Raw genomic sequence first — 18,551 nt, forward strand, 5'->3', positions numbered from 1 at the left:
ATGATTGAACCGACTACCTGTCTACCTACCTGCCTGCGTGCACCTTGCTCGTGCACTCAATGGGCGTTTCACCGGAGCTTCCACCAGCTGCTAGCTTGACAGCTGTGAGGACTAACAGTATTTATTTTGATAGTGTTGGGGGAGTGTCTTTTTAGGGAGGCCTGAAGGGACGGACTGTCAGTGTTGCCAACTTGGAGACTTTCTCTCTAGATTTAGGGACTTTTGGAGCTAGTGCTGCTAGCTACTTTCATTGGAAAAGAGTTAACAACACTGGGCTGTGTTTTTCGGCTGGATCACCTCTAATGCCTCTAATGAACTGACAAAGTACGCAGAGTAGGATACAAGCACAACAGCTTTAACATCTTTTGACCTATTAATCAGGAAAAATACCTGCGCTGACATGCATACGTGTTGATTTGCATAAATAGCTCATATACAGTACATGGCCTTATACAGATCAATTATGAGATCGCTCCCTGAACAGATTTCACGATCAGTAGATGGATTTATTATTAGTAGTTCAGCTTTTGAAATCATGCTAAAATCAGACTGCTCGATCTGCTATCATAAAATCCTGTGGTTGGTTCGTTTGCTTTCACACCACAAACAAACCGCACTAGATTCTGCTTGGAAGAGGACTGAGACCTACGTTTCAGGCGGTCTCGGTTCAGTTGTTTGGTCTGCACCAGTGTTCGATTGACAGCTTCCACACCAGCCCAAAGGAACCGTACTAACCAGGCAAACGGGACTGAGTTTGTTTTAACTGAACCAAACAGGTTGGCTGTCAAAGCACCCTAAAAATGAATCTGTGCACACTTGAAATGATTAGTCAGTCAACAGAAAATGTATCAGCAAATATTCTGATAGGTCACACCCCCGTTTTGGGAACCACTGATATAGAAGCTCATAAGAAAATCTTAGGATGTGTTTGATATGTTTTACCTGACCTTCACCTGTGTTCTGTCCTGTCCTCCCTGAACAGGTAAACGCCTTTCTGTCCTTTGTGATACCCATGGTGGCCATATCTGCACTGAACGGGGTCATAGCCAATCAGCTGCTGCGAATGTTCCGCGAGGCAGAGCAAGAAAACCGCGTCTGCATCGTTGGGGGAAATCCCACCATGCTGAATGTCACCGTGGAGCCCAACCGTGCTCAGTCGCTTCGCCATGGAGTTCTTGTTCTCCGTAAGTGAACATCCCCCCACTTTACACACACACACACACAAATATATATATATATATATATATATATATATATATATATATATATACCACGCTCACAGGAGTGCAGCCTCCACATTTTTGGGCATTTTTACTGTTTTCCCCAAATAACTTTTGTGCAGAGAAGATAACTTTCAGAGATTATTTACTGTAACCAGCTACCTAATGACATGGCAACATATTTTGACATCAATTTACATGCAGAACAGGTTTTAGTATATATATACAGTATGTATTAATTAAATTAAATACAAGCAAATATACTGTATATTGCTGTGAGTTTACAAGTAGAAAAGTCGATTTTGAGTGGCGTTTCATTGTACTGTTTCTAGTAGGAGGTCGGAAATTTTGGAGTTCCGAGTTGTCTGGAACGCAGCATTATCCCTGACTCTAACCAGCAAAGGGGGCGCAAGCGTTTCAATTTCTCTCTCATTAATTTCAGCGTGTCTCCTTCATTTGTTTTAATCTATCCTGTCCATCTCTTCCAAACACTTATCCAGGCTTAGCCCAACCAGTTAATCAAAATTAACAGACAAAATCTGACATTTTGTAACAATTTGTTTGGCGCAGTAACACGGTTGTACTGCGGTCACACCTGTGTGGTAATATATTTCACAACAGGTCTGAACGCGACTCAGCCAGTCATAATCAAGGACTAGAACTATCCGTTTTATACTATTTGTTTTAATCATCAGGAGCAGGTAGAGGAGTCAGGAGACAGCTAGTAACATAATACACACACTAAGTGTGTCAGTTGATTAGTCAGGTACATCAATTAGACTGATGATGTCACAGGCCGACACTGCTTGTAAGATAGGGCAACTTACTGTATATCAACAGCACATGTGCATGAACACCCAAAACGCTCAACATCATGCAAACAGTTTTAGTTCTTTAGAAGCTTTTAGACCAGCTGTTCAGAGGAGATTTATATCTGCTTCTTTCAGAAGGAGGATGTCCCAACATTAAACCGGGTCAATTATTTTTTATTTTTGTATATTTGTCACATTCTGACTCTCTGTCGTTTCCCTTGTTTACCACTTTTCCATTTCCCCAACCCTCTCATTGCCGTTCTCTCTATACTGCAAGGCTGGTGAGGGAAAGTGTAAACAGGTGAGCGTGTGGATGAGGGAGTAAAAGGTGGAAAAGTCTGAGGGCATTTGGTGGCAGGTAGTGATTGAACAGGTGTGGGGAGGTGGGAATGTGGTTGGAGGGAGGGACAGTGAGGCAGTGAGGCAGAATGTGACAACATTGCCATCATCATGCTGGCGGCATGACTTGAGGGATGGCAATTTTTGTCCAGACAACAGCTTTAAGACGGATTGCCATGAAATTGTGTAAAGACATTCACGGTTCTCTGACCTGTCCTCTAGCACCAGGTTGACATTTGTGGTTTTGAGTGAAATGTCTCAACTATTGGATACACACATTCATGTTTTCCCTCAGGGATGAACTGTAATAACTTTGGTGATCTCCCTGACTTTTAATCTAGCAGCACCATCAGGTCAAAATTTGCCATCGGTCTCGACTGTGCTTTGTGTTTAGTGCTAATTAGCAAATGTTAGCATGCAAAACATGCTAAACTAAGATGGTGAACATGGTAGAAACAGTATGGCTGCGTTGGAATGGTCTTTTTTTGGCTTATGTAGCCCTCTCGACCACCTTGTTCAGTTAGATAAAGCACAAGAGTAGCTATGGGATGTACCAGTAATATGCTCGTTATCTTCACCAGGGTCATTAAGAAGCCTCGGGTAGCCACAGGGATGACAAATTGTAGCTATACTGCAGGACGAGCCTCCACTCTGAACACTTATACTCAGAGAAATACCTACAAAAAAAGATTACGTTAAACAGCTGAAATGCTTTACCTATTCCAAGAAGGATCAAAGACCTTTTCATATAAATAATAAATAACTGAGCTGTTTTGAAGCCATTCGGCATTTCATTACACTGTCTGAATTTCCCTCCGGGGATTAATAAAGGTTCATCTTATCATATCTTATCTTATCTTATCTTTGAATGCGCACAAATCCAATCATACAAATTTATGGAACAACCTTTAATATAACCGTCTTTCACATGAAAAATATTATTTTTTTAAATAAAACAGAAGCCTTTTTAGCTACAACTACAACTTCAACTACCTACTCAATGAGAAGAACGTTTCAGTTCTTACATAGCCCTAAATGTAAATGTAAAAGTGATTAAATACATAAGCAGTGTTTCTCACACATAGACTTTACTTGGACGGCCCGTCCGTATATTAGCGGCCACCCGAGTATACTGTATTTGGCGATCCATTTTAGCATTATTCATTTTTTTTTTTTTTATCCGTCTGAGATAACAACGACTTCTGCGATCGATTAACTAGTGGACTGGTAGCGGCAGAACAGAGGGGATGAAGAGCTCCGCCCTGCTGGACGGACAGCCCGGACAGCTGTTGTCTTGAAACCTCTACCTGCTCCTTATGATGGTTTTAAAAACAGCAACAATGCCTCTGTGCGTGTTTGGAGAATAACTTGTGAAAACTATGCGATCATATGTTGTGAATACTGTATACAAATATGCATGTGTGTTTCTTTTCAACTGTAAGAATCACTGCAAATGCATACATCTTTATTCTAGCACTTGTCTCTTGTTTAATCATGTGTGGGAAAAATCTCACAGAGCTCTCAGCTTGACATTTCTGGCATTTCATTAAGGGTTTGTCTTTGAAGCGCTCCTTCGAACACCTCGGAAGGATGAGACGGTTGCTGAAGGAACTTCTTAACCCATTCATCTCCTCATAGAGGGTGATGAGATTGGTTCTCCTTGATCTTAGACCTCATCCTCCCCTCAGCCACCTCCTCCGCATCACCAGCCTTAATGCCGCCTCCCCAACACACAACTGCAAAAAAAATTCCACTGACTCATAAAACATGCGTAGCAGCCTGTTACACACATCAAATGACCTAAGTCTCCTTAGGAAGTATACATGCTGCATTGTCCCTTCCTGTAGAGGGCATCACTGTTGTCTGACCAGTCCAGCTTGTTGTTGAGGTGCACCCCCAGGAACTTGTACGACTCCACCACACCAACTTCCTCACCCTGGATGGTGATAGGTGTAGGTGGCTTCCTGTTCCGGTGGAAGTCCACTACCAGCTCTTTCGTCTTGCTGATGTTTAGCTGCAGGTGGTTGTTGCTACACCAGACAACGAATCTCTCCACCAGACTCCTATACTCATCCTCATTGTCCCCAGTGATGCGGCCGACGATGGAAGAGTCATCTGAAAACTTCTGAAGATAAGTAGGTCCAGAATTAAATCTGAAGTCAGAGATGTAGATGGTGAAGAGAAAAGGGAGACAGAACAGTTCCCTAGGGAGCACCCATGTTACTCTCCAGTACCTGTGACTGGCAGTGCTGGAGTCGGACGAACTGCGGTCTGCTGGTGAGATAGTCCGTGATCCAACATACCATGGCACAGTCCACCTGCATACCTGTGAACTTATCTGCAAGCAAGAGATACCGAATGGTGTTGAATGCACTGGAAAAGTCAAAGAACACGACTCTCACAGTGCACCCTGGCCTCTCCAGGTGAGAGTAAGCCTTGTGCAGCAGGTAAATGATGGCGTCGTCCACACTACTACACCTTTAAAATTACAGAAAGAAAGAAGGCAAATACGCATTTTGAACTAATTTAAAGTTAGCGCCTTTGAAATTGTTAAACTTTGAATTTTCATTCATTTTCATTTTGTCTAAGTAGTTGGCCTAATCCATAAATTGGACATTTCAGTCACTTTTTAGGCTTGATTTCCACATGTTCGTTATTATATATTCTATATGTTCATTTTCATTTGTGTGCATCACTGCATCACAATTTTTTACATCCATGGTGCAGTCTGTGTGCGCCATGGATGTAAGTTCCCGTTCCCGAGGATCCTGTTCCTTCCTATGAGAGTTGCTCAGTGGCAGATTAAGCCAAAATGGCTCGACTGCCGTTTCTTCCGGCGTTCCTCCTCATCTATTGGGCCCATAGAGCAGGCGCAATAGTGTTTCTGAACTGGCCGGGCATAGGCCATGCTGTCTCCCTACCGAGTGGGCTCTCCTCCTCCTCCATCTCCTCCCTCTTTCCTCCAATGATGACTGCTTATGGAAAGAAAAGGGCAAATTCCCTAAGCTATCAACCAGGCTCACAAATATACAGTTACGGTTACGGAACACACGGGGAAATCAACAATCCTGCTTTTGATTTTGATGGTTGAGATCAGAAGCTAATTTTGATCGATTTCCAATTTAGAATCAAAATCGTGACACCCCTAGGTTTCAGTCATCACTAGACGTCTATGGTTAAAATGTACTAAGCATTATATTCGAAGAGCTGTGCAGGTGGAGGGTGGTCTGCCAGCGTTTCAGAGGAACTGTTACTGATAAACGGCTATGTGAGTTTGTGCGTGATGACCGACTGACAGTGACAAATTGCGATGGGCAGAGTGCTGAGGACGGAGCTGCCATGCTGGAATAGACTCTGAGCAAATGAGATCCCTGTCTACCGCTGACTTATTGATGGACTGAGTGGGTGTAGCGCAAAGACACACACACACACACACATGCTAATGGAACTCATGCTGGCTCCGTCCTCTCCCACTGTTTTCGCCGCTTGAGTGTGTCTGTGTATTTTCTTTACTGTACCGGCATGTTAATGTTCTTTAATAGATCAAAGTCACCTTTTAAGACGTGCTGACATTTCAGCACATAGTGTACATTCGTACATCCACCGCGGAACAGAAAACAATCAGTGCAAAGCGTCGGTGGCGTTGTGTTTCTTTGCTTCACCCAAAGCGTCGCCTGAAGAATACCATCTGTAGAGAATGTCACCACAGAGACACGAGAGAAAAGAAGAGGAAATGTTCGTTAAGACTCGTGACGTTATCTCTCCTGACAGGCATACAAATTGGCACTCAAATATCTCCTCAATCTCCATTGCGTGGCAGGCTTATCATGCAGTGATGAGTGTCCCTTTCAAAGTTGTACCGGATGAGTTTCCTGCAATGTCTAAGATTGGACCTGGCACCGAAATAGCAACATCCAAGTGAACTAAGATGATGTTCTTACAATAGTGTCTCAGAATAGCCCTGTGGTGACAGGACCATACAGTTTCCCTGTTGTTGTCTGCAGTGTACTTTCTAAAGTAAAAGTCAGCTAGGGCTAGACAGGTTTCCTCATAGCATGGAGTTTGTTGCTTTGAAGTCTGGGAATAACAAGAAGCTGCTAGGAAACCAGCAGCCTCACATAACAGCAGCCTTTACCACCATGGACTTCAGGTGCATTAAATTCAAGCTGCCACTTCAACGTGAAAACGGAGCAAACTCCATGAAGAGGACCCGCTCCCTATGTGTATATGAAGGGCTCATTCTAAGCAGACGAAAACTCAACCATTCTTAGTTTCAGGTGATTATACACTAATGAAAATATAGTTATGAATATTATATTGCATTTCTGGTAATAGATCCCCCGAAATCTTACACACTGGACCTTTAAATGTGGTGAAATCAATGTGTTTTGAGGTTGATCAGGGCATTAGTACTCAAGTCTGGAGTCCAGTCCACTGAATTAAATCTGTATATATATTGTATCACAACTTTCAATCATTACTGCAAATATGAAAATATGTATGAAGAAGTTTGAGGCTCATTTAGTTGTAACCCTTAGTTTGAACTTCTATAACATATCCCAGGGTTTTAATGACATTATAGATTGCCTTTGGATATTTTTGTTTCCTGGTCAGGTGTTTTCAAGGCTGTGGAAACAGTTGATTTATTTAAAGCTTCCGTCTTCATTAAGTCTGAGCCTACAGCACTGGAGATGGATAGTCCAACTTTGGTTGATTGCTGACTTTGCAACCTTAAAGAGTGTTTTTTCGGAATGTTTCCTCTTGCACAGCAGGTATGCTAGACTAATTTACCTTTGCAGTGACTGAAGGCAAACTTCTCCCCATGTGCAGCTCAATCACAGATACTGCCAAAGATACAATTCAAAACAGGCTACACGTGAGGAATTTGCTTTATATGTTGATATTCAGGCACTGACTCAGTGATGTTGTTGTTTTTTAGTCAGCATCACGCACCGTTACACTTCAGAAACACGGTAGAAGTTACAGGTTTGGTGTTTTCACAGAGCAGGAAAATGATGCAGATTTTAGAGCAGAGATATTCACAGCTGTTTTTGGGAACTGAACAATGAGTCAATCAATACTGGCTTTAAGATGTTGAATGGCCACACACCACCAGGTTTCAAACCAGTGCTAAATTATGACTACTTTAACCTGAGTTGGGTGGTTTGAGCCCATTCTTCCAGTGGCAATTTGAAACCAATTTTGTCAAGAAGACTATGAATAGTGAATGTAGAGAGAGTTGTAATGAAATTATATTGACAAAAGAGACAAAGAGGACTGAGCTCAGGTTGAGAAGACTACAAAACCTGTCCTCTGACGCAGAGTACCGCCTTGTCATCCAATCACAAGAGTGTGGATAAAAATGTCGATGAAAGAGAAGAAAAGAGGAGCACCATATAGAGCCCCTGGATTAAACACAGCTGTTTGAATAAACCAGCGATTTGTGCCAACTCAAACGGCTCACTTCTAAATCTTTTATAAATAATTTCCTCTCTAATGCTTCTTTTGTGCTATTTTTGATGTGTTGTTGATTTTTGTCTAAACTGAAAGACAAATGCTGTCATGTCTGTGGGCAGCTACTCGGGATGTAAAGAAATACTAAACGATTATTCGGATAGTGGAACAGATAATGGCACGCAGCTCATGGGGGATATTGAGGTAATTTAAAACTTTAAGCGCCCAATCGCCACAATTTGTGTCAAAAATCACACACCTTCTTCTTTGAGTCATAACTCATAAGAGATAGAGATATTTTTCAGTTGGAAGTTTTCTTCCATATTAAAGTAATCTGGTGATAACTGGATGTCTCTATACATCCATGGGTATATATTGCAAACAGGAACTGCTTAAAGCCAATTCTGCATTCTTTTAATGGTGCCAATTTGTCTCAGTTTTGTCTGAGGGGAGGGAAAACCCCCGATGTAATTACATGGTTACGATTTTATGTTATTTTGTATGTTATGTTGGCAGTTGAACCTAAACGTGAGTATAAATGTCTGTTCTTAAACATTAACATTATAAAGTTCTGAACAGTATATGCACAGTTTTCCAAATGAGCCTTTTCACTTTGTGTATGTTTTTTGTGTGTGTATATTGCTCCTTATCTGTCTATACTGCATTCTTCTTTGTGGCCTCTGATGCTATCTCTCTCCCTTGTGTTCAGGAGCGGTGGTCATTGCCTTCGTGGTCTGCTGGCTGCCCTATCACGCTCGCCGCCTCATGTTTTGCTACATCTCCGACTGGTCCGAGTGAGTAACGATTCTTCTCAGCCTCTCATGCGAGGGAACCTCCATTATGTTTGTTTGCTCACTTGACCTCTGCAGAAACACGCCGACGCTGCATAATCACAGTGCACACACACCCACACATCCAGTAGACCCTCACATGCATGAGCGTTTACACATTACTTCACAGAAGCCCTAGCGCACACACACACACACACACAGATATTGGCTTAAGCCATCATTGAGAGGGTCATCAGTTAAGAGCGTCTGACAAAGAGGAGCAAGACAGATACATCTTCCTGATTAGATTGCCTTTATTTAACATTCTCATCGTCTCTTTCTCTCACTTGCTGTCTCCCTCTCGTTTCTTTCTTCCTTTAACGATTAGTCCTTCCAAACTATACATTGTTTGCCCTAATTAAATCGAACAGACACCGTTTCAGTGAATGAGTGTTAGTGCTGAGAAAGCCTCGTCTTCCCAAACAGCATGTTTCTCGTTTCTAGGATTTCCTCAGTTCCTGTCCGTCGCTACCTGAGGAAGAATACTGAGCTTAAAACATATTGCATATCTGCCTTCTCTCTCTGTCCTGTGTTAAATGACCTTGTTAGTTTTTATCATATCATATCCTGTTTTTTGGCATCTGGGCATTTAAGCCTCGGTCAATGAAAACCACAACTAGTTTTGTGTAGTTTTAGTTTATGAAAACAGTTTTAGTCATCAGATTGCATTGCATATTTCAACATGTCATTCTAGTCTAGCCAAAATATCACCGTTTCTTTCTCCCAAGCCCAGTTGTTGATAAGTTTAACTTAAGGAACTTGTTACTTTGAGTCCTCCTGAATGTGTAGTCATGATATGATGCACGGAACTGCTGCATTGAAATAACAAAACCCAGTCGGTTTGTTTTCATTGACAAACATATTTAGTCACAGTTTTCGTTTACAAAATTAACACCAGAATGAGCAAGCAAGCTTTGTTTGTTTGTTTTTAATTAGTGTGAGACAATTTTCTAAGATCTTTTGAGCTTCAGTTTCTGAAATGGCTGGACTAAACCCCGACATATCCTGGTGCTCAGATGAACAAAAAACAGAATGGTTGTTTAATTTAGATTTGTTTAAGTATGCTAATTTTGTCTCAAAAGCCTCACAAGCATTATGTCATGCATAATTATATGCATAACACAATGATAAAAAACATTAATTCTGATTTACCTACAAGGCAGCAAAACCGTAATATAACTTAAATTAGTTAGTCGATTATTTATTAATAAGAAATTGGTTATCACATCACTAAGCAACTAGTTGCAATCCCACACTGGTTATAAAAAGTATGAGCAGCCGTTTGTCTTTAAAATAAGTGGATTATGCTAATACAGTCTTGGTGTGTTGGTGTGTGTTTTCTGCATCATGCAGAAGATGCAGTGGAGGCGTTCTTGAGCAGCAAGCGCTGTTATTATTCAGGCACTCATAAAAACACAAGGTACAGCATCAACAGAGTCATCTCTCCTGCAGTATAAAAGGACATCCTTCTTCGGTTTTGCTACATCTCATCATCTCTCATCTCATCTTCAACCTCTTATCCGGGGTCGGGTTGCGGGGATAACAGCTCCAGCAGGGGACCCCAAACTTACCTTTCCCGGGCCACATTAACCAGCTCTGACTGAGGCGTTCCCAGGCCAGTGTGGAGATATAATGTCTCCACCTAGTCCTGGGTCTTCCCCGTGGCCTCCCAGCTGGTCGTGCCTGGAACACCTCCCAAGGGAAGCGCCCAGGGGGCATCCTTGCTAGATGCCTGAACCACCTCAGCTGGCTCCTTTCAACGCAAAGGAGCAGCGGCTCTACTCCGAGTCCCTCACAGATGACTGAGCTTCTCTAAGGGAGACGCTAGCCACCCTCCTGAGAAAACGCATTTCAGCCACTTGTACCCGCGATCTAGTTCTTTCGGTCATGACCCAACCCTCATGACCATAGGTGAGAGTAGGAACGAAGATTGACCGGTATATCCAGAGCTTTGCGTTCCGGCTCAGCTCTTTTTTCGTCACAACGGTGCGGTAAAGCGAATGCAATACCGCCCCCGCTGCTCCGATTCTCCGGCCAATCTCACGTTCCATAGTCCCCTCACTCGTGAACAAGATCCCGAGGTACTTGAACTCCTTCACTTGGGGTAAGGACTCATTCCCTACCCGAAGTAGGCAATCCATCGGTTTTCCTGCTGAGAACCGTGGCCTCAGATTTAGAGGTGCTGATCCTCATTTCAGGTGTAAAAGAGTGTTATCACCAGCCGCGATAGCGACGCTGGTATTCTTTTCACCTTATGAGTCTGTGTGTGTGTCATCATGGCAACATGTGGTGCTGGAGACACCTACTGTAGCAGGAACTACCACAGAGGAGGTTTAGAGGACTTTGCCAGGAGTTTATATGTCTGTCTGTCTGTCCGTCCGTCCGTCCGTCTGTTTGTGGACAGATTTAACCAGGCAGCTATAAAATAAGGTCACTCAGTCAAAGTCAGTTGGAAAGAAAATTATAATTACTTGTTCTCGCCTGTCGAGATGTCCTTAGCTATAAATTCAGTTGGACACTTATTGAGACAGACAGAGACAGTGAAGGAGTAGAAGGGGTGCGTGATTAAGCAGCATCCTGTTCGTCTGTATTAATTTATTTATTTTTTTAGACTTTGCACTGGACACCAGGGAGATTCAAGAAATGTCCTTAATCGAGTATTAGACATATTAACAATCAATAGTCAGTTAATCATTAAAAAAATTACGCAACATATTTTTTTATATAAAAACTCTGTTTTTAAACTACTGGCATGGATCATAATCACTGAAAAATCAAAGTATATAAATTAGGTATTTGAGCAATAAATTGTACAAATTAGATGAGACTAAACTTACTGAGCAGTTTAACACTTTAAACCAATCTGGCGAGCTTTAAAAGGCATTACCAAGTGAACATTAAATCAGTTTCACCGATCTCCAGAAAGTCGTTGAGCATGACTTAAACCCACAGAAAGGGGGAACATCACTGAGAGAGTTCATGGCTTTTGTTTTGATGTTGTTGGGAAGCACTGCTTAAATGCCCCTAAAGCAGAGATGGGGACTTGGACTTGGGACTTAAGTCACACATACAGTGATGATACAGTACATGCTTTGAATTCCTTAGATATAGCTATGCCGTGTTGAAGCAGAGCGGATGACATACAGCAGATGATAGAATTTTCATTAACAACCAGAATAGACTTGAGACTTGACTTTGAATTGCAAAAATAACTTGTGAGCATCTCTGCCCTAAAGTTAGCACGGTAACTCCAGCGGTGCTGTCTGCAGTTTCCCGGCCTGCGATCTACACAGGATGTGTTCAAGCACAGTGCTGAGTGTAGGTCACCTCCATCTTATTAAACAAACAGAGGCACCACCAAGTACTAAACCAGTACCACTGAGCCACTGATCCATTTGCAGCCTTTTATTTCCCTCGGAAGTTTGCTGTCCTCGAGCTCAGAAGCACCTGTTTGTATGTGAAACACTGACACATTTTCCTGGTGCAATGCGCAAATAACAGAAAACAATGCATTCTGCCGGCGGCTCAGAGCATGTTGACAGACTTAAGTTGATTTCGTGCCAAGAAGCACCCAGCAGATGGATGTGGATTGGGTGTAGAGGTATCAGTTAGTGTTGTAGGGACCGGTATAGTGTAGCATCAGTCACAACCGGTAAAACATTTATCTTTTCTTTCCTGGTAATAGCAGTCCTCTCAGATAAATTCGTGTCAACCAGGTTGGTCCTGAGTGAATCTGCCTCAAGAGGAAACTGACTGATCACCATTTGGAAATGCTGCACCTGTGGTCCACAGTTTGTCTAACGTTGTGTGTAATTATAATGAAAAATGTCTGAGGCTTGAGGGATTTCTATCAAAATAAAGATTCTACCAGAGCAAAGACTAGCAGAGTTACCTGAGTATATATAATGAAAAGGTCAACTATCCCTGTTGGCCCTTTAAATCTCACCCTCATTCATCTTTAATGGTGTCCCTGTATGCAGACAGACACGCTCATCATTGACTCTCTGCACACTTCAGTGACCCTTGTCCACTGCTAGATCAATACACCAGATTCTAGTTACTGAGATGACACTTGGGAGTATCTACACCAGGGGTGCCCAATACGTCGATCGCGATCTACCGGTCGATCGCAAAGGTAGTGTGGGTAGATCGCATGGCATTAAAAAAAAAAAATAATAATAATAATTAAAAAAAAATTTTTTTTTTTTTTTTTTTTTTTTAAATAGACGTCAGCCAAGAAATTGCAACACTGTTTCACCTGAACTCATCTGGAGTGGAGGATGAGATTTTGACACTACAAGCTGACATTCAGCTTAAGTCCAGGGCTCATGGACAGTTCTGGAACTTACTCACAGAGGAAAAGTACCCCAACATGAGGAAATGTGCTACCTCCTTGACTGCATTATTCGGCTCCACTTATTTATGCGAGTCAGCCTTTTCCCACATGAAGATTATTAAGTCCAAATGCCGTTCCACCTTGACTGATGATCATTTGGAAGTGTGCTTGAGGCTGGCTATCAGCAGCTACTGTCCGAACTATGCATCCCTGGCTGATTCCATTCAGTGCAAGTCATCAGAGTAAGGTAATGACAAAAAATTTACAGTTATATTGTACAATATGGGTTCATGCAGTTATGCAAGGTACACCAACATATATTGTACATATAAAGAATACTCAATATATTTATAAATAAATATATGTTTTGCATTTTTATAGTAGGTAGATCATTTTGACTTGGTCATTTTATAAGTAGCTCGCATGCTGAAAAAGTGTGTGCACCCCTGATCTACACTATGTGTGAGGACATTGATTTGTTATGACTTATAACCTTTTGCTTTCCCTTTCGTGTCCGTTGTTTGCGTGTGTTAAATTGCCTTATACTCTTGTTTCTGTGATACATACCCTCCTATTTAGTATCCAGTCATCCTTACTTTGTGCACATAAAGCGATACCATACTGTGTGATCTCATGAGAGACACCTCGGTGGCGACTTATCCATAAAGAGATGACAACATAAATGTTTCATTTACTTGGGAATCATTTGCTCTGGTGCTCTACCGCCGAGAACGGGTGCAATCAGCGCAGTAGATTACACAAAATCCCACCGACAGAATTAACACGACACACTGACTGTCTCTCTCACTCGCTCTTTTCTTTACTGTCTCCTCCTGCTGGAGATTAATTAACGGAAAGCAGCCGATGCAGTTTTGGAGGTTTGCCGGCCTCTAACAGGTCCGGACCTGGGTTGAAAAAACAATGCAATCTGGTTGCCATGGTAATGAATTACGTCTGACTATTAACCACACCCTCAATCTCTGTTTGAGAAAGAATGTTAACCAATAAACAGGAAGTAAAACTGGCTGGAGGGGGGGTGGGGGGGGCTTTACAGTCAAACTAAAAATACAATTTGTTTTTGTTAACAAATCCATATACTCTATATCATGTATACTGTTTTGAGTTGTCAACTTATTTGGTCATACTTGTAATTACCAAAAAGAATATGTTTTAGTTTTTAAGTATCTGGTGTTTCGTAGGTTTTTTTATGTGCAAATCGAGAATGTGCATGTGTTGAGATAACATGAACGAATAGTATGGTCGAGTGGGAATCAGTTTACGTTAGCAGACAGGTCCACTTTCAGGTGGACAGTAGTGAGCCAGTCTGGTCTCACTCCCAGGGCATCAAATACCGACGCTTTGGAAGTAGCCCTCGGCATCTTGATACTGACGCGCAAGGCGCTCTTTCAACTAGCTTGTGTCCCGTGTTAAACCAAAGGTTTAGTTATTTTTATGGACGATGTTATGTCACATGACACTACGTCACTGAGTCACATGAAGTTACGTAGCCTACTTATTTAACCTAACCCTAATCAAGTACACAGTGTTAAGCATTTTTGTTTCCTAAATTCACCCGCGAGCGTTTCACAACCCTAACTACATGTTACAACGTTAACCTTAACCGTTTCACGTTAACCGTGTGTTACAACATCAACCACGCGCAAACCTCCTGTGTCAAGATACTACACAAAAGGCTGCTGGGCAGAAAGGTTGCAAAATGTGACGAGTAGGGATGAGATCACGTAGAGTAAAGTGGTGGGCACACTACCCGCGTCAAGAGCGTGTGGCGGCTGCGTGGCGTGTTACTTTTTATTTCGGCGATCATGTTAACAGATTAAAGTGGACACACTGCCACATTTTATAGAATAGAAGGCTCGCCTATTTTTCACGCGAGCCGCTCGCGTCTCAGCTGCGTGTCTCAGCAGCAACAGACAGGGAAGGTGATCTAGTGACAGTAAATTAACATCATATCAGCTACATAATACAGTTTACATGTTTATACATCTGTAGAATATGTCACAGACAGTGAAAGTGATGTATTGACTGTATATTAACTTCATACCAGCAAGACTTTACTACAGTTTCGAGGTCTATCTGTAGAATATGTTACAGAGATGACGAAAAGTAAAGACTTATTTTCAAATCAACACTTCCTGCTTTCATTTCAAAATAAAAGCCCTCAGGCGTTTTTTCTATATACAGAATCCCTTCATTTGTTAACACAAGGCTTTTATTCTGAAATATGAGCAGGAAGTGCTGTGGAACACAGAGTCACTTTGAGAGCTCCAAGAATTGATAAAGTTTGGGGTTTAAATCAACACTTCCTGCTTTCATTTTGAAATAAAAGCCCTAAAGCGGGTCTTCTGTGCACAGAATTCCTTCATTTGTTAACACGAGGCTTTTATTCTGAAATATGTGCCGGACAGTGATGTGGAACAAGCAGTGACTTGGAGAGTTCCATGAATGAATATAGTACGGAGTTTTAATTGTGGATTATTACTATTATTTACTAATTACCACACGTTTCTGAACCTTTCTCTGTCTAAAATAAATATAAATTATATTTATCATGAAGTTAAATGGCCATTAAAAGGCAAACTCTATGCAGAAAGAAAGGGCTGACAGCAGCAGCAGAAACACAGCAGAAACAGCCGACACGCAGCCGACACGCAGCCGACACGCAGCCGACACGCGTCTAGTGTGAACACCAGACTCCTGCATCACGCAACCACCACGCGACGCAGCCGCCATGCGCTCCTGACGTTGGTAGTGTGCCCATGGCACAAGTTGAGCTGGGTAGTTTCTACTTTCAGAGTGGAATACCAACTTAACAGCATGTTGGGTCCTCCCAAATACTGAATGTTGTAAAGAGACAGACCTTTTATCAACATTCATAGGATATATGATAATGATGCTGCCCCAACAATGGAAAAATATAAAAGCTGCAAATTTGCTTGATTATATATTTCTATATTGTAGTCTCTTTAATTCTCCCCCTTCATCCCCCATTTGTTTATTTCCCTTACCATCTCTGTACCCCTCCCTTCTCCTGCCCCCTCTTACTGTATATAATCGTGATATCCTTACAGTGATTTCCCTCTCCTCTCCCGCTGAGTAGCTTAATCTTCCTCTTCCTTTTCCTCTCCCACAGCAGTCAGAGGGACAGAGTCAGATCACTCAGTTAAAAACAAAGGTTTACATCTCACTTGTGTATGGCAGAGCAAATATATAATATTGCATATAATAACCTCTTAAACATAAAGTGATTTGTCATTGCTTACAGTAGCTAAAAGCATTCCAATCCTTTATTGGATTGAAAATTAAATGAATACGCTCCATTTTACCATGGATTTACCACATGGATTTAAAAAGCCAATCTTACTCTTCAGTATGCGTTCATTTAATTCCAGCATAGACAATGTTTCTTTTCATTTTACCGTAGCTTTGACAGCAGGAATAAAGCCAGAGGCTGGTGGGTAGCTCACACTGCAGACTTGGAGAAGCTTCCTCTGTTAATGACGTTGGAAGCATTTCTGACAGTGGACTGACACGGCCTAAAATGAGCAGTGAGCAGTGACATCTCACCAGGCAAAAATGATTTATCTGTCAGTGGAAGATAAGATTGAAATATGATTTCCATCAAACAGAAGCACATGGCTAATTATTATGCAGAATGACAGCGATCAGTTGGAACAAAGGATTTCATTGGTCAAACATATATTTCCACAGGCAGAAATCCTCTGAAATCGAGGTCTGTCCGAATGCTTTTCCCCCGCACGAATGTTCCGCAGGGGTGTGCAAGCATTCATAAGAACCCACAAAATCAGTTTTTATAAATTTCCGTGTAAATTTTCTGGTCGAAAAATCTGTGCTGGGATCAGCTCCATCACCCCCGCGACCCTGAATAGAACAAGCGGTTACAGATAATGGATGAATGGACATATGTTAAGTGCTAAACATAACAATGGCTGTCTGTCTTCTGTTTTCTCACAGCGACTTGTATGACTTCTACCACTATTTCTACATGCTGACCAACGTCCTGTTTTACGTCAGCTCGGCCATCAATCCCATCCTCTACAACCTGGTTTCGGCCACTTACCGCCAGATCTTCTTCTCCACGGTGCGCTACTTCTGCTTACCCTGCCGCCATACACCCAGGAGGCACCCCCACCCGCTAACCCGCCACTCCATCAGCATCTCCAGCAACCACACCCTCTCCACCAACATCATCAAAGAGACGGCGTACTGATTGGACTGCAATGGAATACACTTTCTCATACTATAAACCCATCCGCAGCCACCTTGTGATTACTGGTCCGACTTCATCAAGGAAATTATGGAACTGGTTTGGAGACTGTTGACATCCAGTACTGGGATCACCATCATTTTATCGTGTGGGGTCAAGTGCCCACTCTGAGACCACTGTGATTTCATTTCAGATGCACATTTTATGATGTGTTATTGTGTGTTGTGTATTTATTCATTTAACATGAGTTTGGGAAATCAAAAAAATATGACAATGGAAGAATGAAAAAAAAGGAACAATGGACATAAACGAGCATCTTTTAAAATGGAAACTGATATGTAAATGTTTTATACAGTATATACATGTTTTTATTGGACCAATCATTCACACTTGCTTGTGCAGTGTACGTGACTCCATGCCTCTACTGTTTCAGTGTTTCAGAATCAACTTATAAACCTCTTGGAAGTACTTTCTCTAAAAAAGAAAAGGCCTCCGGCATTACTTTCACCACTACAAAAGATCTGACGTAACCCTCCTTTGAGCGACTTAGGGTGAGCAAACCTAGCTTTGATGTAAAAGAAGAAAAAAAAAACTGCAAAGAGTTGGTATTTCTCTTTCTCGAATCCATGTTGCATTGACAGCTGTAGGAAGAATCTTGCATCATTACCATGTACTTCTCTTGACTTTGTCACAAGCAGCTTTTCAGCAAAACTTTGTTGAACAAAGGGTGAGTTCAGATAATAGCGGGTTCTTACACTCTGCAATTTGTAAATAGTGCAGACAAAAATTATGATTATTTCTGGTCAATAGTTTTCTGCATTCATTAAGCGTGTAGACAGCGGAGAAGTGTCTGTAATTGATTTTTTGAAGTATTTGTACATTAGTGACCATGTAGAACAAATGTGATGTATAAACACAAGCATGCTTACAGAGAAAGGAGCACTTCAACAGACACAGAGCGCCCACACTAATGCCCCCCCACCAGCTGCTGCTGCTGGAGCAATCAGAGGCAGGGAGACATCTGGGGACTCCAACGTCTTCTCTAGGAGCAACGCCAAGATGTTTAACAAGCTGGACTCTCCTTCAGTGAAGGCACACAACAAGTGCTACAGAGGGTTAGAGAAATGCCATCGCAATCATTTATTCATAATTAATCAACAGCATTTTGAAAGGCCAAGAGAACGGAGCTTGTGCGATCGGCCACTCTTCTTCTAAATGATGCTGGGTAGCATAAGATCTATATAGTAGTCTCATTCCAGAATAAAATTGTAATCAGAAGGGTTATTATTAGCACAGTGTACCAGCCCAGTATAG

At 41.9% G+C, this 18,551-nt stretch overlaps 1 protein-coding gene across 1 annotated transcript in view; it reads left to right on the top strand.

Annotated features, from left to right (window-relative positions):
* Positions 1 to 17,724, top strand: part of ntsr1 (neurotensin receptor 1 (high affinity)) — a 41,487-nt gene extending 23,763 nt beyond the window's left edge. The window contains exons 2-4 of the mRNA XM_074643237.1: positions 983 to 1,184; positions 8,535 to 8,619; positions 16,985 to 17,724. Of these exons, the coding sequence (XP_074499338.1) occupies positions 983 to 1,184; positions 8,535 to 8,619; positions 16,985 to 17,240 (543 nt within the window). The 3' untranslated portion in view covers positions 17,241 to 17,724. The remainder of the gene's footprint in view (positions 1 to 982; positions 1,185 to 8,534; positions 8,620 to 16,984) is intronic.
* Positions 17,725 to 18,551: the final 827 nt, after the last annotated feature.

Source organism: Sebastes fasciatus, chromosome 8 (genome assembly GCF_043250625.1).
Source record: "Sebastes fasciatus isolate fSebFas1 chromosome 8, fSebFas1.pri, whole genome shotgun sequence".
In the NCBI taxonomy this organism is placed as follows: Eukaryota; Metazoa; Chordata; class Actinopteri; order Perciformes; family Sebastidae; genus Sebastes; species Sebastes fasciatus.